The 21,710-nt window shown below is 38.5% G+C and overlaps 1 protein-coding gene across 2 annotated transcripts; it reads right to left on the reverse strand.

Annotated features, from left to right (window-relative positions):
- Positions 1-957: 957 nt before the first annotated feature.
- On the reverse strand, positions 958-21,233 carry snx27b (sorting nexin 27b). 2 transcript variants are annotated; one of them, XM_079894747.1, is made up of 13 exons: positions 20,771-21,233; positions 16,150-16,381; positions 15,654-15,846; positions 15,473-15,537; positions 8,683-8,787; positions 8,519-8,597; positions 5,733-5,896; positions 5,530-5,619; positions 4,846-4,995; positions 4,564-4,692; positions 4,429-4,488; positions 4,304-4,352; positions 958-4,200 (listed from the first exon to the last, which is right to left on the reverse strand). In XM_079894747.1, exons 1-13 carry the CDS (start codon positions 21,094-21,096, stop codon positions 4,133-4,135), a joined length of 1,710 nt encoding a protein of 569 aa, XP_079750873.1. In that variant the 5' UTR covers positions 21,097-21,233; the 3' UTR covers positions 958-4,132. The 2 variants fall into 2 exon arrangements, with proteins under 2 accessions (XP_079750873.1, XP_079750874.1); XM_079894748.1 differs by having other exon boundaries at positions 4,131-4,200; positions 4,290-4,352; positions 20,771-21,203.
- Positions 21,234-21,710: the final 477 nt, after the last annotated feature.

Here is a 21,710-nt window from a genome sequence, read left to right on the forward strand (position 1 = left end):
AAATATAGAAATAAATGTATACATATTAAATTAATCAATTACAATTAAATAACTCAGATTTAAATAAATAATAATTGATCTGAGAAGAAAAAAAAAAAATCAATGATATTTTACAAATACTTTACACATTTAAAATAGGCCTATATTTTTCCAGTGTTAATTGGGTCTTTTACATGAAAATATGTAGCTGCCTTTAAAAATGTAGGATGAGGATCACAATCGGGATTGCAGGAGTCATAGCCTATTTGGCAGTTCATGGCATCTAAAAGATTAAAAGATAACCTGCTCTGGAGGTAGCGATATGTCCAGACTGTCCACCGCAGCCTTGTTTTGTCTGATTTGGTGAGCAAACCTAACCAGACAGTTCTAAAGGTGTACATGACAGACTCTGTGACTACTTAATAAACCCGTATCAGCAGCTTCAGTGGCAGGTTGAACTTCCTCAGCTGGCAAAGGCAGTAGAAACTTGTACTAGGCCTGACGCTCACGCTGCTGCTGAAGTGACACAAGCCGTCTTGTGTTTCGAGCCCCATTTGTTCTTTAATTGTTAAATGCCTGATAAAATCACTGGGGTGAAGGTCAGTGACATGACCCACAGAGAGCAACACTACTGTTACTAATCCCATTCACAATTTATACGGCTGCTAAATTATTCCCGCGTTGGCACCTCTGCCCACATCTTTTCGATGTGTATAAGATACACTTTTCAGTGTATCTGTCACTGGTTCTCACTGAGAGGCCACCAAAAGGTCACACAGACAGAAGCTTTGGGTCAATAAATCAATTTATTTAAAAGAATATGTTACATTTTATTATAATGCTATGACTTTTACATTAATTCATGTCAACTTGAGATTTCCATTTCAAAACCTCCTCCAGGTGTACTGTTTGTTTTGTTTTATTTGCAGTGTGTCCTACATTGCTTCTTTCGGTTTATACTAGTCACTTTGTGCCTGATTTGTTTGAAAAGGTTACCCAAAAACTCACAGCGCTGAAAATACTGTACAGAGATTTTTGAGTTTGAATTCCATATTCAAATAAATTAAAGTTTGAACCAATAGAGAAAAACAACCAGAGCAAACAAACGGAGAATGAAAGAGTAAAGAATGAGAGAGGGGAGAGACGAAGCTAAAAGTCTAATCTTAAATCTATGACAAGCCATCTGACAAGAAAGAAGAGAGATTTGTTACGTGTGCTTGCGCAGAGGCTTTGCGTGAATCTGTGAAATCCCATGATAACCAGCATAACTGTTATATAAGACAGCTGTAGTAATCCAACACAACATAAATCCACTGATGGTTCTGTTCAAAGTCGTTGCTTACTCAATTTGTCTATTAAAGGAATATTCCTGGTTGAATAGCCTACTATTCATTTTGATTCACCTCTTAAGTAAAAAAATAAATAAAAAAGCTACAATCAAGGATATGTTGTGGCCAATATTTAGAGGATTTAAAAGCAGATATATGAAGCTTATAAAACATGAATTCTTCTGGTAAAACGTGTGTATTATTTGAACTGTAAGGTTGTTTTAAGCTATAAAACTATAAAGCTGGATATAACATTACACAGAAAACAAACAATTTGACACACACACACACACACAAACAAAAAATGTGTTTATACACATTATGCCTTGTGACTGTATTAAAAGTCAGTATTTTACTTTTCCAGATTGGCCCCATTCGTTTCCATTATAAGTGCCTCACTGTAACCCACATTTTTATTTTAAATTACTCATGGTAATCAACATTGTGGCAATTGAGATTAATTTGTATTGAACCAGGAATATTCCTTTAAAGTCAATGAATGTGATGAAACTTTTAAAGGAACAATGCCGTCTTTTAACACACATCACACATATGTTATTTAAAAAGTGCAAAACATGTCCTCCTGACTGGTCTGGTCTGACAGATTTGTATGCGCCTGCGCTACAATAAGTAAAAGTGGGGCGGGAGGGGAAGGGAAAAAAAAATGAAATGCTCACACTCACACATGGTTTGATGCAGACGGCTTCCTGTGCGGTCAGAGCCACCTACTGCTGGATGAAGGCATGACAGCCTAAAGCTCATAAAACAAGCAGCCCAATATTCACTATTGGCTTTCCAGTTCAGTGCTTCACATTTATAACACTGTTAATACTGTTAAACTGAAGTTCCATATGAGCTGAGTGAACACCCACACAGCTCTGTTACAGATGATTCGTGCGCAGGTGTTCAAGATTGATGGCCAGATCCACACAGACTCTCTGCAGATTTACAACACTCGTAATTCACAAGTTTTTCAGCCCTTGATTGTTCACATTAATTTAATCATGCATTTAGCTACCATTATAGGTACTTTTGCTGCATGTGTTTAGGTCAATGACATGCAATAGTGTCCATGAGGAGAAAAAAGAGAGATATATATATATAGCTTAATTGAAATAAAATAAAAAATAAAAACAGCCCCAAAAATCTAAGTATAAAATGTAAACCAACATTATTGTTTTATTGAAATATGTATGTTTTTTTTAAAATTCTGGAATCATAAATTATTATGGATCATTTATTTAATATATGGACACTCCCAGTTTTGACAAAAGTTTGAAAACAAAACATGGGCTTTGTAATAATTACAGCAAAATATATCAGTAAAAATATAGCAAATATAAGGGGCCTTTGAAAATTGTGTAAGGCAAGTCAAAAAAGTCATTTAAAACTTTTTTTTGAAAATTTCTTTTTTAAATAAAAAAAGTATTGTTTTTACCATTATTATGAATTATTATCATGTTTTTTTGGGGGGAGGGGGGAGTTACACCACATAACCTTAAATCCAGAACCCCCCCCAAAAAAGAAGGAAAAAATAAATTAAACTTTAAAAAGATGTGCATTTAATATCTTTATATATGAATCGCATTTTTAACATTTTGATTTGAATAAATAATAGATTTAAAAGGGGCGTCACGTCATTGACCCATTTAACACATTTTACCAGGTGAATATTCCATTAAAATCTGCACAGAAATTCCATCTGGGCCTGGCTATAGCTAATGCAACCAAATACTGCTTTGAAGAATAGAAGACAGATGAGAGCACAAAAAAAAACAATTAAATTAAAAACCTCAGTTCAGCTAAAGGGCTGAAAATCTGTACAAACCTACTACCAACACAGTGGCAATAGTGAGGTAAGAGACAAATTAATGTGGAAAAGCATGGAAAGTATTGATCTGTCTCTCTTGCCCTCGTTTCTACTCGTTTGAAAAGCCTTTTTTTCCTCTCTTTCCCTCTCTCACTCTGATTGTCCAAGTGGAAAATGTAGTAATGGTTTTGTTTTATATTCTTTTTTGTTTAAAGGTGCACTATGTAACTTTTTGGTTTTCAAAATGTATATAATGAGCGAGTACATCATGAATCCATCTTCCAAACCGTGTTTTTGTCTTATCCTGAATCACTTCGTTACGCCTATAATAAGCATTTATATTCTGACTATTTTAGACCGAGCAGGATCCCATTACCTGCGTGACCTGTATAGACATAAACTCTGGCCACAATGTTCTTCCGCAAGACTCACGCAGTTTTGTTTATTAACCGCTAGAGCGCTAAAAGTTACATAGTGTACCTTTAAACTGTCACATTCTGAGAGAGCATCTCTGCCCTCACAGGTGCCTGTGTTAGTGTCAGGATGATACATTAGTCAGTTCGCTGACGTTTCCATGTCTTTAAATTGACACACTCCCCAGAAGCACAATTCAGTCTCTCAGTTTTCAGCATCTGAAGACCTCGTCTTGTGACCAGTCACATGACATGAATTAGTCACAATGCTGGTGCCATGTCAATGACCACGTCTGTCTCCTGGAGCATTACAGTCTTTGAGTGTCGTCTCTTCTGTCCTGAGCTGGCGGTCAACTCCAGTACGTCCAACATAATTCTGTCCAGTCCAATGAAATGAAATGATGACGTAAGTCTTTAAAAGTCTCTTGTAGTTTCTTATTTTCATCATTGCACTCTGACTGTGTCATTTCCCGCTTCATATCTTCGTATTTCAGTATGTGTGTATCAGTGGTGGAGTGCATGTAAGCATATGGGACTGGTTTGAAATGTTTTCTGAGTCACGGTATGCAGCTTTTAGTGTACGTGTGCATGTATTCGAGAATTCAAGAGGAGATGATCTCTTCATTCATGTGCCTCCATCCCTTCTGTGTCTCAACAGCTGGAAGATATTCTGTCAAAGATAGACAAGCTTCAGAAGAGCACACATTATAGATGGACATTAATGTCCACAATTCAATATGGAGGCAGGCATAGCCTTACCTTACCGCACATACCATCTTTACTGCAGTTTTTATTGTCCTTGTCCGTGGCCTCCTCTTCAACCTGAAAAAATATATCAATCTTATAATAACACAGAGCAAAAGACAAGCAAACACTCATTTAGAATATAAGTACCCACCTCTTTTCTCCATTTGAGCTCACAGAAGACTCTCTCGAAGCACTCGTGCATGTAGTTGAACTGGGAAAGAAAAGGCATCTTTAGTGCACTAGAATAAATGCAAGTTGCAAGATCACATGGAAGTACGAGACTCACATAAGGAGTAAAGATTTTGACCCAGCGAGGTTTCTTCTCCCCTCGCGCGTACTCGAAACAGAAAGCCATTCCCTCTTCATCCGTGTCCCACCTCTGCATCTCGGGCCATTCGAACGCTATCACCTGATTCTGTAATGACACAAAGGGCAAATCATTAAGCAGCTGAACTGTTTTTTCTTACTTATAAAAGTACGTTTCTGAGTGGTATCAACAACATGTACTATAATTAAATTATGACACCTAGCAAGCAATGTTTCACTCCTTCAAAGCAAACACATTCACCTCTAGAGTGCCATCCTCTGTGCACGCATGGAGTTTAAAGTGGTGGATGCTTATCGCTGTGACGACGTGACCTTTCCTACGTGAGTCACAGGAGCAGTGCGGGAAAGTGATCTCATTGTAACCCTCACATGTCCTCAGAATACCTAAATACTACAGAGGAAGATGGTACAGGAAGATTAAGATTCATTTTTTCACAATCACTTTTCAATTAGGGATGTACTGATATTAAAACTCTTTATTATCAATGTTGAAAACCGCTGTCTGATATTTTTGTGGAAACTACGTTTAAAAGAACAGCAATTATTTGAATTAGAAATCCTTAGTAACATTTTAAATGTCTTTATGGCCACTCAAAAGGAAATTCAGTCATATACTTCTAATGTCGTTCCAAACCCATACACTTATTTTTTTCTACGGAAACAGGGAAAAATCTTCTGAATCCTTAAGTTATTTTTCACTATCAAATCAAATGTTTAAACTTTGTGATATTAAACTTACGCCATAGGTGCGATACTTGATTTGAGAGCTGGATAATAAAAAATGTAAAGGATTTCAAGATTCAAAACTTTTGCCTTCCACAGAAAACATAAAATCACGCACACATTTTTCATTTTTGGATGAACGATCCCTTTAACCCCCAGACCTCCACTCATTAGAATAACTGTGAATTGTTTGGAGACTGACCATGGTCATTTTCCTCTGTTCAGTGAGCTTTTGGAGCTGGTAGGATGTCTCTCCCACTTTGATAAATCCCTTTTTCACATCATCCAGAGCCTGAGAAAGAGGAAACAAGTAAACACCAGTACAGACTGAAAACGCATAGCCACAAACACACATTTTCTTGAAAACACACACACACACACACACACACACACACACACAGAGACCTGATGGAAGCAATAGTTGATAGCCAGCTCGTTGTCATTGAGAAGAATCTCTTCCTCTGTGGTGAAGAGCCACTTGCGGAGTGTGAGGCAGGTGCCTGGGATGGCAGATGTGTAGTTCTGCACATACAGCTTGTGTGGAAACTCATTAGGGGCCAGCTTGCGTGCTGAGAGATCGAGAGACAGAAATATAGAGGTAGATAAGCAGTAAGAAACCGGGACAGAGAGAAAGTGTGAAAAATGATGAGTCAGAGTATTTACAAAATCATAGAAGGACTTTATGATGTACTTCATTTATCATTATATATTACTTTATATCATTAATATTATATATTGAGGTATGAACGTTATATAAAAATAATCAATAAACATTGAGCTTGATTTGAACACAAGACCCTGCTACTTAAACACATGAGTTGAGACATGCTGGTCAAACATGTTCAAAGCTGCTCTATGAAACCATTTATTAATACAACACCAAATACAAAGCACCCACAAACTCTCCTATACATACTCATTAACTGTTTGGATATTTTGGGAGCAATTAAAGATACAAGTACAGCAATTCTGTGACATCAAATCATAAAATGTGGATGGGGTTTTGAAGATATTTTAGCGTGAATCACACACGGGAAAACCACACATACTGGCTGAACACATTTTGGCTTCATTAAGTGACTGGATAAGATGATCAGAAAACAAAGAGGCTTGTATAATTCAAGAGTCATGAGCTAACAAACTCCATACATACAGATACATATGTGTGTGTGTGATGTTGACAAGTGTATTTGATTAAAAAAATAAATAAAATAAAAATTTAAACAATGAAATGAAGGCTGTTTCTGCTTCAGAATAAAAAGGTAATTAATAAGGTTTACAATAAATACATTTACATTCTGCGATATTGGGTCACAATTGTGAGATACAAAGTTAACATTTTGTACAAAAGTAAAAATGTATTTCTTAATCTGTGAAATTGGTTTCCATTAAATTCCTAGTTATATGAAAATATGAAAAATATGCAAACATGAACAAGTAATGACAGAAACAGTTTGATGCATGTTTGGATTGCATTTCATCTCATATCTTAGGACGCATCTAAAAATATGAATATTAAATGTGAATGAATTGCGAAGCGTCCATTTTCAAGAGTAATTATTGTAATTCTGCATCAGTACATTCACAGAGAAGAAAAAGAAACAACAAATATCAAGCGTAGCGTTAGTTCTGGCAGGTCACGTTAGTCAAGCTCGCATCAGCTGACCGTCAGCTGATCCACATCAACCTATAGGAATACGACGCCGATCACCGTATACATATATAAGCTCCTTCAGTATTATCAGCAGCTATCGCGTTTCTCAGGAACTAATTACCCTCCTCCATCCCCAGCTCCTCCTCTTGCCCAGTCAGGATTTGGCATTCTTATTCCCCTTGAATCAGAGTAATTCTAGATTATGTTGTACTTTAAAATCTTGAATTAAATATATTTGCAAACTTTCATGTTGGTTCTGTTCTGTTTACCCCAAGGGGGGTTATTGCTGCTCTCCCTGCTCTTATCCATGCTAGGCTGCATGGATGCGCAGGGAGTTCTCGCCCAGAACGGAACCATACCGCGAATCCAAACTGTATGCTTATTGTCAATCGTATTTGACGGTAGTGGTCCTGACAGAACTGTATAACAACGAACTATTCTGCTCTATGCCAGTGTGCTCTGCTTAATCACTCACGCCCAAGCGAATGCTCCACTCATGTACCGCTCACTGGTAAAGCGACGTTCTCTCAAATCCCGCTCTGACATTACATTTGTTGGTTGTAATGAATTTCTTGGATAAATGTCTCAATTACAAGAGGCCTATAGATAACAGTTATATTTGTGGCTTTAAAGCAATATTTTATAACGTAGCAGGCTATAAATAAATGTGATATGCAAACATCCACATCACTATGATCAGATGATTTCTTAACTGTTGTTTTCTCATCTATTTTTGTTGTATGTTTATTTTGTTATTAAAAGGAAAACATGTAGCACATATTTACATATTTGTCTATGCGGCGCTCCATCAGCGTGGACGTCGGGATGTTCATTAACTCGGGTACACTTGATTTAACTTGAGGAGAGCAAACAAATGCTTATTTATTTTGATTCACTACTGCATAACTTTTAGTGCTTTGATTTACTTAAATACTTGAATATTACCTTTTATGCAGTGTGTCATATAGCTGTTTGTGAATGTAAAAGGTCTGCAAAGTTTTAAAGATCAAAGCGCATGACAAATTAAGTCTCCTAAAAGAAATAATCGATTCGGAACTGCCGAAACTTCCTGTTACATACCTACGTCACAATGTAAGACATTTGCATAATACCAGCCTATGATCTTCATGGGCTGTCTGCGAACAACGTTTACTTTGACCCGACTTCAAACACTGTAGTTGTAGCTGAGGCCTGGCAGAGTTTGGTTAGTGTTGTTCATGTCAAGAAGTAACTGTTTTCTGGGATGAAAATGCACTTCAAAAGGATGAGGACTCGCTAGAATTGGTACGGAAAAACCCAACGCCTTTGTTACTGTTCGTATCATTGTGTATCAAGAGCTGAGGAAGCCTCTGGAGCTGAAATTCAGATATGGTAATAGGCGTCCCCCCACCCCCAAAAAGCGATCTAAACTGAACACGATTTCAACCAAAATCGGAAAATGAAAAAAAAAAAAAACGGAATGATTACACCCTTAGTTATTAGGAATACTTAACACATATAACATTGTCATACAGGAAAAATGATGAAGAGCTCTCACCAAAGGAGTGGTTAATGACTTCAAACAGAGCAAAATAACTTGCAGTAATGCTGTCCATCCCAATCTTTGTTACTACAGCCTGGGGAAAAAAAAAGAGACAGTGAGAATGAAATGTGTGGATTTAGAAACTGATTTAGATAACTCAAATGAGTTAAATACATTACCTGGTAGACCTGGTCTGTTGTGCAATTCTTTCTCACCCGGACCGTAACTGTAGTTTTGTCTGGCATTGCTATCCTTAGCTCCACATCAGAAACACCATTATAGTTCTAGGAGAAATGAGAGAGGGACCTAAAAATACAGTCCAAACAGATAGAGCAGCACTGCAGGCTGCTTGTCCATCGTGTGCCTGAGAAACACCCCGACAAGGTACAGATTCACACTCACAGCAGAGCAATGGAACATGCAAATGAGTACACAAACAACGACATGACTGCCACATTTTTAAATTAAGGAAATTCAAAATTCCTCGACAAATTAAACAGATGTAAGACAAAATCCATCTGGTTTGAAAAGACATACAGGCCATTTTAAGCCCTGAGCGGACTGTTCAGAATGACTCTCTCTTTTTCTCTCTCTCTCTCTCTCTCTCTCTCTCTCTCTCTCTCTCTCCCTCTCTTTTTTAAACAATGTTCTATTATTGCCTGTAGCTGACTTGCTAACGTTTTGGTATTATAAATGTAGAGTTGCTGTTATGTCAATCATGCCACTCATATGAAAGAGAGAGGGCACAAGAAAAGTGACTCTCTGACAGGATAAATGCATGGATGGATGGATAGACTGACAGGCTTGTAGTTTTGGGGCCATTAAGGGGAGAAGGATCAATTTAAGGCAGTGGTTCTCAACATTTTTGACTAAGGCCCCCCACTGTCAAAACCAATATTTTAAGGCCCCTCAAGATATTCTTATACTTGTGTTAAAATGGCAAAGCTTTTAATTTTTTTTTATTTACAGAAAGTAATTAAAGTGCTCTTTATGTTTTACACTTTTTATTACAAATGAATTTACATTACTTATTACTTTTCTTGTTTCTAACCAGCCCCAGTTTTTTGCGATTCCGTGATCGCTGAATACAACGCAAAATCAACGGTCGCATTTTTTTGCGAGCTTGCATAATTTGCTAGCCTAGAAATCTAGACACACCCTAGCAGCAGCAAAATGTATTTTGCAGCCAGCAAAATGTATTTTGCAGCCAGGGCAGTCTAGCAACTCTCCATTGACTTTCGAGCTGCAAAAACCTAAATTGGGTCAGGCCAATTACGTCGTGTATAGAGTAGGCGGGGCGGGCTTAACATAATGACGACAGAGTTGCGACGGTTACCTGCCACTTGAAAACAAAGAATGACGGCTGCTGCTGGCGAACATCTTTCGAATCGGCTTTGTCCATGACTCTGGAGGACTTGGAGTTAGGTTTTTCTTTGAGAAAAGAGCATAGAACGGCACTTAAGTCCTTCTTTAAAAAAGGAAGATGTGTTAGTAGTTTTGCCGGCCAGATATGGCAAAAGTTGAATCTATCAACTAGCTCCGCTGTTGGGAAAACGCTCTGGTTGGTTGAAGCGCTGTCCTATTGCGTGCAGAGGGAATTTGAAAGACAGCCGTTTATCCTGCCCCTCGATTGAGCCGTGTCTATGGTGAGTTGCCAGACCCAACATCTTGATGTAGGTCGGGCTTGCCAGGCTAATAATTCGCCATTTCACCAGAAAATAAATCACAAAAATGAAAAGGTCTCACAAACAATAAATTATAATTATCTAATTGAATTATACCTAATTTAATTTGGGTTGGGCTGTTTGGTCAGTATTGCATCTGGACATTGCAGGTCTTAAAGTGACAGAAACCTAATATACCCTCTGCTGTCTGTTGTTAATGCTAAACAGGAAAAAAAAAAAAAAAAAAAACAGTACTTAAACCATTTGTATCTGTTTATGTTGTATTTATTTGTCCTATTGTTCTTATTTTATTACTGACTGTTCACTTGATTATTTGAGAATTTTTTACTTACATTAGGCAAGTATTTGTTTCGCTGTGGATTGCTAATAAGATTTTGGTAATAATCCAAAATATTTACTATTTGGACTATTTTAACGATGTCTTTAATAACTTTTCTGGGCCGGCAAGTTTCGATCCCATAGAAGCCTATGGAGGAGTGATCCAGCTCTCAGATTTCATCAAAAATATCTTAATTTGTGTTCCGAAGATGAACGAAAGTCTTACGGGGTTGGAACAACAGGAAGGTGAGTGATTACTGACAGAATTTTCATTTTTGGGTGAACTAACCCTTTAAGGAACACTTTATAATCGACTGATACAGTATTGTAATTCGATAAACACTGCATTCAATACAAAAACAACAGCAACAGAAAAAGGAATTGAGTTGAATAGTCTGTAGTTGAATGCATTGTGATGTATGAGATCCTCTCTATCAGTTTGTCATTTTTGAGAGTCAGAACATATGTTAACAAAGGAATGTTTTCCTTGCTAACTTATCTATCACACTTTGTCTTTGTAGAGTCTTTGTGACTCAGTCACATTCTTTGTACGGTGGCCATCGTCCATGATTCAATTTTTGAGTCAAGTGAGATTGCAATGCTGTAAATATGCTTCTTTTGTTTATATGTAGTTATAATCAAGATGAAGAAGGTTTTTGCAGGACTACATTCTTCTCTTTATCCAAGTACATTTACTCATTTAGTGGTCTTTCAGAGTGTGTGCACAGCGCAGAGGCCAGCTGTCGTCTGATTAACTGTATACATGAGGTGAAGTCCAATACAGTGCTGCAAGGATGATGTATTTTTGTAGGCCAAAACACAGAAAACAGTCAGCATTTTAGCACTTCCAGTTGCATTGTCCTAAAGTCAATGTTTTTTTTAAATGCATGAGATAACGTCTGTGGTTAACACAAGCTCAAGATACTTTCACGTTTTATTCTACAACCCCATTTCCAGAAAAGTTGGGGCCTTTTATAAAATGCAATAAAATTCACAATCTGTGATTTGTTAATTCTCTTGATTTTTTTTTTTAACTGACAAACATTGTAATTGTATTTTGTAAATATATATATTTTTTGATATTGATGGCTGCAACACACCCCAAAAAAGTTGGGACAGAGACAAAATAGAAGTGAAAAGATTATCCAAGTTAGATTATCCAACTCTTTTGAAACAGTCCACAATGAGCAGATGAATTGGTAATAGGTGAGGGAATCATGTTTGGGTGTAAACGAGCTTCTCAGTCTTTGCAAGCAAAGATGGGTCATGGCTCACCACTTTGTGCCAAATATCATGTGATTTTTTAATTGTTTAACAATTCTCTCATTTCTCAAAATCTTTGCGATCTTGCATTATGTCTTTCACCATCTTCCATATAATATTTTGAAAAGATTCAGAGAATCCAGAGACATCGGGCAAGGCAGGAGACCTCTGTTGAATGTGCGTGACCTTTGAGCCCTCCGACGGCATTACATGAGAAACCATGCTACTCTGTTAAATACAGCCAAAAGTGCTTGGGAGTACTTTGGAAAACCATTTTCACTGAACAGAGTCTGATGTTGCATAAAGGAATGCCACTTGAATCTCTGTTACGCAAGGAGAAAGCTATCCATCAGTTCAATGCAAAGATGCTGCCGAGTTCTTTGGCAAGAGCTCATCTAAGATGGTCTAGAGCAGGGGTCGGCAACCCAAAATGTTGAAAGAGCCATATTGGCAGCCAACGCGCGAGAGCACATTTGAATTTAGCAGTTGATCACGTCATGCACTGACCATTCTAATCACAACGATGCGATCGTAAGTGCGAATGGGTTTTACGAATGTTTGTCATGTTTTTCCTCCTACAGAAATTATATTAAAACAAAAAATATTTTTTCCATTTTCATATTTTTGAAAAAGTTCCAGGGAGCCACTAGGGCGGCGCTTAAGAGCCGCGGGTTGCCGACCCCCGGTCTAGAGGACAGTGGAAATGTGTGCTGTGGTCAGATGAGTCCATGTTTCAGCTTATTTTTGGAAAAAAATGGACATTGAGTTTGAAGACGAAAGGGACCAACCAGACTTTCATCAGCAACAGGTGTAAAAGCAAACATCTGTCCTGGTATGGGGGTGCATCAGTGCAAGCGGTATGGGTGAATTGCATTTGTGTGAAGGTACCACTGACATGGAGGAATATATTTGGATTGTACAGAGACATAAACAGCCATCAAAATGACATCTCTACTGGGAAGCAAGACAATGCCAGGCCTCATTCTGCTAAAACTAAGTGGTTTCTAGACACTCTGCACCATAGAAGGGATGTGCCAGCAGTCCAGATCTGTCTCTTATTGAAAATGTATGATGACCCATCATGAAAAGGAGAATCAGACAACGATGAATACAGACTGTTGAGCAGCTGTCTTGTATCAGATGAAATTGGGCAAAGATTCCAGTTGCAAAACTGCAACAATTAATATCCTCAATTCCCATTTAAAAAGTGTTATTAAAAGGAAAGGTGATGTGACAGTGGTAAACATGCCTCTGTCCCAACTTTTTTGTAGTGTGTTGCAGCCATCAAAATCAAAATTTGTTTATATTTACAAAATAAAATAAAAATAAAAATAAAAAACTCCGCCCCACAGCTGATTCTAAAGATTTCATTGGTCATGTCAAAGCCCTGATGCCTACACAATGCTACAACAAATACTAAACCCTAACCCTACCCAATGAAATTGATGAACTAGTTTTGGGAGGAAAAACATGCCTTGCAAAATATTCTTACTCAAACTGAGTTCATTTGTGAAGATTATCATGATAAACAAATTGTGTAAGAACCATAAATGTGTTGTTTTTGATGGTCACAATAATCCAAAAGCCAATGAAAAAAATCCAACTGGATTTTTGTCGAGGGAACCAGGGTGATGTTAACTTCTGGGTTGACCTACAAAAATACATCACTGCAGTCTGTTGGGCGTGAAATGGCAAACATAGGGAATAAATGGAATAGAATAAAGCAGGGCAAGACACATTTTTATAATCAGAAGATGCTTAAAACCAGGCCTGGCCTCCCTACCCCAGAAGACAAACTGTGAATGCTCATGCGATTACTGAGGATGAATGGCACCAGACATTCCCCATGGTACACAGATAGGGCTGGGTATCGAGTTCGATACTTTTTAGGCACTGGCCGAATTGCCTCGATACCATGGAGTATCAATAAAATGCCTTATCGTTCAGTACCAAATTTCGATATCTAAAAATTTAATCTCGTCAGCATCAGTGAAACAATAAGCATGCAGCATGTATGATGTGCCCAAATCAAGTGCTTGGTGATTGGCTGTGGCGAGGCATCAGGGAAAAACACAAGTTTACACCGGCTTGATGGTAACAGCACGCGATGCAAACGAATGGCGCAGACGAGCACCACGTGAGTCGCGCATGCCGTGTAGTAAATGGAACCGCGCGTCTGCGCCATTCATTGACACAGAGACACGCGAAACATGCAGGATTCATATTTAAATAGTCCTTTTGCAGTATAATATTCTCACTTTGACAACATTTCCTTTGAGAGAAACCTATGAGTTACCTATGATCATGCGCCTGAACTCGACAATCGACTACTGTGGACTTCGACCGAAAACAGGATGTAAATACAGGTATGAGCGCTGGCTGAAATAACATCACTTTTATTCATATCTTTCACATCTACTGCAGTCAGATTCACCCGTGTTCACTCTGAAGGAATCATCTAACATGGCTGGGCACTTGTAATGACACATCAAGGATGTTAAGAGGCTAAAAGCAGGTTTAAAACTTGCCCCATTGAAGTCAACAGGGTGCAAATTTTAAAAAGAGGATAACACGGTGTAGGCAACACCGATTTTTGTCGTTGTTCTCTGTACTGACAGCACTCCAAATTTACAAAAAAATTAATGTAAATGTAAACTACTACTACTACTACTACTACTACTACTAATAATAATAATAATAATACAATTATTATTAAAACAAATGTTCTTCCATGTTATAATTTTAACAGTAAACCACTGTTGTGTAGCACTTGTTTGTTAAAAACTTTAAGGGTATGTTTAATTTTCATTTGATTAAAAGATAAATTAAAATACACAACACAGAACTTCTATTAAAAAAAAAAACATTTCATAGGGCCCTATTATCGTTTAAAAATGTATAAATTAAGTTGTCTTTATGAATTCAATTAATTAGAAATGTTTTTGATTAAACCATTTAAATGTAATATAGACAAAATAAAACGGAAAGCACAGAACTGGTTAAAAATACATTTTAAACAAAAATTCTAAATCATTTCTGTAAACTGTTAATAAATTGCTGTTAAATTGAACAAGTTTCATGATTTCAATTAATTACACATGCTTTTTGATTAATACAATTTTACTTAACCATCCTGAAAAAAAAACTAAGGTATCTTAAACTAGGTATCTTGTAAAGTGTGCTTATCCTTAAGGTTGGCTGCATTAACAGTTTAGCTTTCTTGTTTTTTCACATTAATGTTATAGCCTCTGCTATAACATTATCTGTTTATAAAATTGGTATCAAAAAAGTATTGTTCAGGAACCGGTATCGAAGTCATGGCATCGGTATAGAACATTTTTGAACGATACCCAGCCTTTTACACAGATACTTCCCATTTCTGTTTGCAATCACCCACTGACTGTAATCACACATATCCGCCTCTAAGCTATCCTTCCTCCTACTTTCTTAAAATCAGATGACCCTAAGGGTAAACTTCGGTTAGACTTTGGATAAATTATATCAGAAGGAAAGGCACTGTTTGCCTTTTATTCAAGATATGCCTGAATACATATATGAGATACACCCCAGTCCGCAGAAAAGTGCCAATCAACAGTAAGTTGTTTTTGTATGCTTTTATACAGTTAAAGTTATAAACACTATTGCAGTAATATCATTACTGTCATCTGATACCCTGACATCCCTAATATACACAATGCCTTACCTCATCAGACTCTGACAAAAACTCCTGCATGACGTCGCTCTCCCCGATTACCCGAACAGAACATACTGGTGAGATGAAGAGGGAACCACAGAGAAACACAGAAAGAATGTTGGAAACATCTGTAAACAGTTATTTTCTAGATTTTCATCTCACGTCTCCTTCCTGTGTCGTTCCCTCTTACCTTTCTCCAAGTATTCCTCCAGCCCTCGTCTGCGAGCATCTAGCTGCTGCTCAGACAGGGAGAAAGGCCATTTCCCTGGCAGCTTGGGAAATGCAAAGTTAGCAAATTCCCTCTTCAGATTCTGATGCAAGATGGCAAACTCTCGATAGCGCTTTGAGCACAACTGCCGGCCTGCCATGTACACGTTGTAGACCTGACACACACACACACACACACACACACACACACACACACACACACACACACACACACACACACACACACACACACACACACACACACACACACACACACACACACACACACACACACACACACACACACACACACACACACACACACACACACACACACACACACACACACACACACACACACACACACACACACACACACACACACACACAAAATCCTTTTAAAAATAATACTGAAATCACCAGAAAAAAAAAAAAAATACCAGACATGCGTAAGCAGGGACAGAGGATAAAACACTCACAACAAACTTCTCCCCGTTCTGCTCCACATGTTTGTAGGTGGGCACGGAGATGGGCACGGCCTGCTTGTCACTGTAGTCATAGCAGGACTGCGAAGAGCCATCGTCCCCGGGATCAAGACTGTCCGTCTCTGGCTGAGGAACCGACAGGATGGCCAAGACCAACTCTTTCTCTCCTGCTCGTATGAGATCTACCACCTGCTTATGAGTGGCCCCTTCCACATTCACCCCATTTCTGCAGAGCGAAAAAGAGCAGAGAAGGATCTGGTTACAGAATTAAGCTTGTACTCTCGGCCAATACCTTATACCAATGTGACGTTAAATGGTTAATGCTTTAAATCTTGCCTTACCAGGACCTTTTAGAAGGTTAAGGTCAGATCAGATATCTCTTAATCCTGAATTACTACTTAGGTGGAGTTCCTGGAGCTCCTATTTTATGGTCTAATCTTTACAGGACTCAACAATAAGGGTGTGAGAGTTTCGGTTCAGTTGACGGAACTGTTACTTGCCCTTTCAAGCCAGTGCTGTGATGCCACTGAAAGTTAGTTTATGCCTTGCCAGCAAGAAAACCAAACATCTCAATTTGAGCAATCTAGCTGGTTAATGTAGATGAAAAACATTGTGTTGCAACGGCATTATGTTTCAACTGTATATAAAAAAAATGGCGCCTATTTTGTTGTCAATCCCCTTGTAGCATGCGCAAGTGACGATTCTCTGTCAACCAATCATTGTTCTGCAGTGAGTCTAGCTCCACCCTTTAGGTACTGTACTATTGTAGGTACCCCAACAGAAGGATCCCAAAAAAGTGGTACGATACGGTTCGGTATTTTGGAACCATTCACAACTTTGACAATCGAAACGTAAATAATTGCGTACCGTACCGCTTGGTGGAAACGAGCCATTACTAACATTCTTGCAAAAAAAATTTAAATTCTATTTCAAGTAAATACTGTTATTCCTTTGTAAAGAATCCTGAAAATATTTTCACAAAAATATTCAGCAGCACAACCATTTTCAACATGGATAATAATAAGAAATGTTTCTTAAGAACAAAATCAGCACATTAGTATGCTTTCTGAAGGATCATGTGAGACTGAAGATTGGAGTAATGATGGTGACAATTCAGCTTTGCCATCATAGGAATAAAATACATTTGAAAATATATTCAAATAGAATAGTTATTTAAAATGTGCACAATATTTTAAATAAAACAATATTCTGAGAAAATGAAAAAATAAAATAAAATCCTTCCTTTGTGGTGGAGCCAGAAAAAATGTTGGCAGGTCAAGTAGAAATTTGACCTATTGGCCCAACTGATTAGTAGAAAAAAAATCATTATATTTGAGCTCTGCTAAAAGTCAGGTTTTATTTAAAAACTGAGCAGGTCTTACTCAAAGTCTCATATCTTCTGCCCTGATAACCTGAGTTTGACCTCAAAATCTATGCTGTATGCGGTTGATGTGTGCAAGGTGTCATTCTGACTGTAATGCAGATTTCAGAGCAGAAATCATTCAGGGCAAAAAACAAACTCTGATACCATCATGTGGTATCGGTGGTATGACTTTGTGGTCAAAGAGAACTGAAGAGTTTCAGCAAAAAAAAAAAACCCCAAAAAATTCCAGTAAAACCACTGGAACAAAGTACTTAAGATTTATTCAACAGCAATCAGCAGTGCATTGACATTCTCACTCGTCTGTTTCTCGTAGACACTCAAATACGCTCTCAGTCAGCCACTCAAAGATCTTCACTAAACGTTCACTCTTCCTCCTTACTGTACATAAAAAAGCGGTAAATATCGTGCCGCCACTGAATCATAGTTTTGTATTGCCTACAGTGTGTCCTCACACCATCTCTCTCTTTATAACACAATCATGAGGGTTCTCAACTCTGGCCCTCGAGGTCCACTTTCTAGCAGAGTTTAGCTCCAACTCAAATCAAACACACCTGAACAAGCCAATTAAGATCTTCAGGATTACTAAAAAGCTACAGGCAGGTGGGTTTGATGGAGCAAAACTCTGTAGGTAAGTGGACCTTGAGAGCCAGAATTGAAAACCCATGCTGTATCAAATACAAGACCGTAGGTTAACCTGCCTCCAGACCGCCCAGTTCCAAATGGACTCCCACTTTCTGAAAGCTGAGCCCTCCATTATATGTTTGACATGACATTCTTTTAGCCGTTCATCACATGATAACTGGGGAACACAGAAGATTGAGAAATTTGAAGGTCTAGGTATTGATATGGATTTAGAAACCATCCATACCAAGTTCTTGAATTGATTCTGATTCAATTGGGTAGGCCTATATTAGAGGGGTTTTCTCTCTCCCTCCGCTAAAGGTGCGGTCACATTGCAGAAGACGTTCAACGAATCTTCACAGGCGAAATCCAGTTGTTTCAATAGGATTCCACGGGATCTGGAATTTTGCACGAGGACAGAAAAAAAAAAAATCTTCACAAAATTTTCACAAGTTGGTAACGTAAATTCACCATGACGACCAACAGAAAGCTGCTAGGTTTGAAAGTGACTTCTATGTAAGCTGTTTCATACACCACTATACTATTGACAACGGACATATTTTGGCCAAAGTTTCAAAATGATCAAAACAGGCAACTTGTCTTTTTGAACTATTCATTAAAAGAACTGGCTCATGAGAGTCATTTGTTCCAAGAATCAAGCCATATTTGTAATGTTAAACCTTTTTAGATACATCAGAAAGAACCGGCTCATAGTGTCATTTGTTTGTGAATCATCAAACAAAAAATATGTAAATCATTTCTTGCCATTATTTCGAAGTACACCGTCTTTTTTTTTTTTTTTTTTAGAGAGAGAATGCAAACTCACATTCACAACTACATATATTAAAAAACTATTAATATAATAAGGCCCAAACTATGCAGTTAAGGGAATTATTTCAGTGTAATGCAGATTTGTACACATTTTAATGCAGCCACTAAAAATAGGCATAGTGTAAACATTTTCTATTTGAAGTTTACGAATAGATGTCGGGATTGTTCAAATGAATAAAATGTATACCTGTACACATTCCTATCGATTTGGGGTGCATGTCTCTGAGGGTGCTTTGCAAAACTTTGCATTTTGTTTCAACTGCACATAGAACGTTTTTTAGGTGTAATATTAAAACATTCGCGAACAGTACATCCACAGTACAAAAGGTGGAGATGGCCTTCTCATAAGATGGATGAGAATTGTTTTGCATCCCTCTCTGTCTTAAGTTTACACTGGCTGATGCTGATGCTGAGCTGTCACCTTCAACGCCACGGAAACCACTTGTCACCATGGCAACCTATGCCAGCATCAATGAGGTGCCCTGTGAATATTAACATGCAACCGGAACCGCTCCAGTGCACATTAGAGACACAATACCATCAACAAATAATAAATCGCAACAAAACACAACCCAGACATTCCTCCTAACAGACATCCTCTAACGTAGTCCATAGACAACAAGTCTGCGGTTACATAATCATGCTGCTGCTGCAAATGTTTGAGATCACCACAGTTATAAAAAGGATGTGCCGATCACTGAGGAGTGTGAGAATAAAAGCTATTGTTTGCCCAATTGTCCACTGAGATACATTTCGATTTTGACCCAGTATTGCTCAGAACAGTGCGCAGTCAAGATGAGAAGGAATGAGAGAGCTTGTCTGTTCACGGTGCTGTATGTGACCTGAATCTGCAATGAAGACAAACGCGTCCAAACACAAACCTCCTTTATCTGGTGGAAATGAAGCAGCCATTCACGCAGAGACATACACCGATGCATATGACAGGCAGAGACAGTGTGTGCAAAGACACGGATGGTTTAGCCGGAAATGAAATGTCATAATTTACTCACCCTAATGTTCCAAACCTGTATGACTTATTTTCTTCAGAGGAACGTAACATAAGAGGTTAGCCTTAATGTGACAGCCTCCATTCACTTTTGATTAATACAATACAATACAATAAATTAAAGTCAATGTAGTTCTGGTCTATGAAAAAAAAAAAACAGGTTTGGAAATACATGAGGGTGAGTGAATGATGACATAATGGGGACCGCATTTGTAAAACCGAAGAAAGCCAATTCTGTGACTTTATGCAATTAGGTGGCCTTGAAATTAGTTAATAAAGTCAGCTTAATAATAATGTTTGCTAAAAACTTAAACGATATGGGATGATTGCGAATGCTAGATGTTTGAATGACAAGCTCTGATGTGTTTGGAATATGAAATCCTTCACTATGTGTTGAGGGAAGCACTACTGCATTTGTATGCCATATAAGTGTTATGCATTTTGAATATACTGTATATTTCGAGACTTCACAGATGATATGTAGCACTGCAGTGACATGGTTGGCTAACTTTCAGCTAACTTACTCAATCCAATATGCATCAACCCACTTATTAGCCAGGTTAGCAGTTGTACTGGATTACAGAGTGATTTCTCTTATCGGAAGCCTTTAAGTGTCTGAAAAACACTGTTTTGTTTTGCCTTTCACCTCTGGTATTTAAGACCGAATTAGGTCCCTTTCTGTCTAATAAGGGACGGCGGTGGAGGTGGACAGCGCGGTTAAGCGGCTGTTCGCGCTCCTCACGCGCGTCCACAGATTATTTACATAAACTTACACTTCAAGAATACGGTCCCCTTTTGAGATTCCAGCTCGATCTGCCGCACCGCCCGGTAACACGGCGCTGACGTGCTGCAGCGGGGCGTAAAGTTCGCCGTTGATGCTTCTCAGCTGCCCTCCTTCGCTCACTTGACCGCGGACGTTAAAGCCGTAGCCCGAATCCGACTTGACGATGCGGACCAGCCGAGGCCCGGAGGTGACCGTGGTCGTGACGAGGCCGCCGGCGCATGTCGCCGAGCTCATGCCGGAGCCGTTGCGAGCCGCCGAGTGAAGCGTGGAAGGGGCAGCGGAGCGAGTGCCGTCTACTTCGACAACATCTGCCATCTTTATTTGAAGAAATCCTGCCTCCACAGCGGGTACGGGCGCCGAAGTGCTACATGAGCTTATTGGCTGGCGGAGTGCGTCAGACTCCAGACGGGAAAAACTGACGCCAACCCGCCCCCATCACGAGACACTGCTGCATTTGCGTGCCTTGAAAGTTACTTCTGTCACGTAACAACAAAGCAGTGCACCATGGGGTATGTAGTTTCATTTAACTGCATGTTTTGCATAGATTCCAGTTCTATTAATAATAGAAAATATATTTTATGTAGATTATGTAAGGGATAATGTATAGAGAGGCGGTCGTTATAGCGAATAACAACCCCGACAGGCTGAACAGGACCCCGACGCGAAGCGGAGGGGTCTTGAATCAGCCTGAAGGGGTTGTTATTCGCTATAACGACCGCCTCTCTATACATTATCCCGCTTATTACATGGCTACCTACAAAATAAATAAATAATTTGACACGAATTATTGATTTAAAAAGGAGTTTATTGATTTAAAAACGATTGTATTGCTTCCGCCAAAGAAAATAGTCCGTTCCGCGTCCATAGCAACGCACTGTTTTTCATGGCAACGGTCTGTTATACTTCGCAGCGGTCTGTTATCAAGAAAT

This window comes from Squalius cephalus (assembly GCF_949319135.1).
Source record: "Squalius cephalus genome assembly, chromosome: 15".
Lineage (NCBI taxonomy): Eukaryota > Metazoa > Chordata > Actinopteri > Cypriniformes > Leuciscidae > Squalius > Squalius cephalus.

Coding starts and splice junctions, on each gene's coding strand:
- snx27b (XM_079894747.1), bottom strand. CDS start 21,096: ATGGCAGATGTTGTCGAAGTAGACGGCACTCGCTCCGCTGCCCCTTCC. Junction 16,382..20,770: donor GGGGACCGTATTCTTGAAGT/GTAAGTTTATGT, acceptor TTCGCTCTGCAG/AAATGGGGTGAATGTGGAAG. Junction 8,788..15,472: donor TTTTGTCAGAGTCTGATGAG/GTAAGGCATTGT, acceptor CATTTCTCCTAG/AACTATAATGGTGTTTCTGA.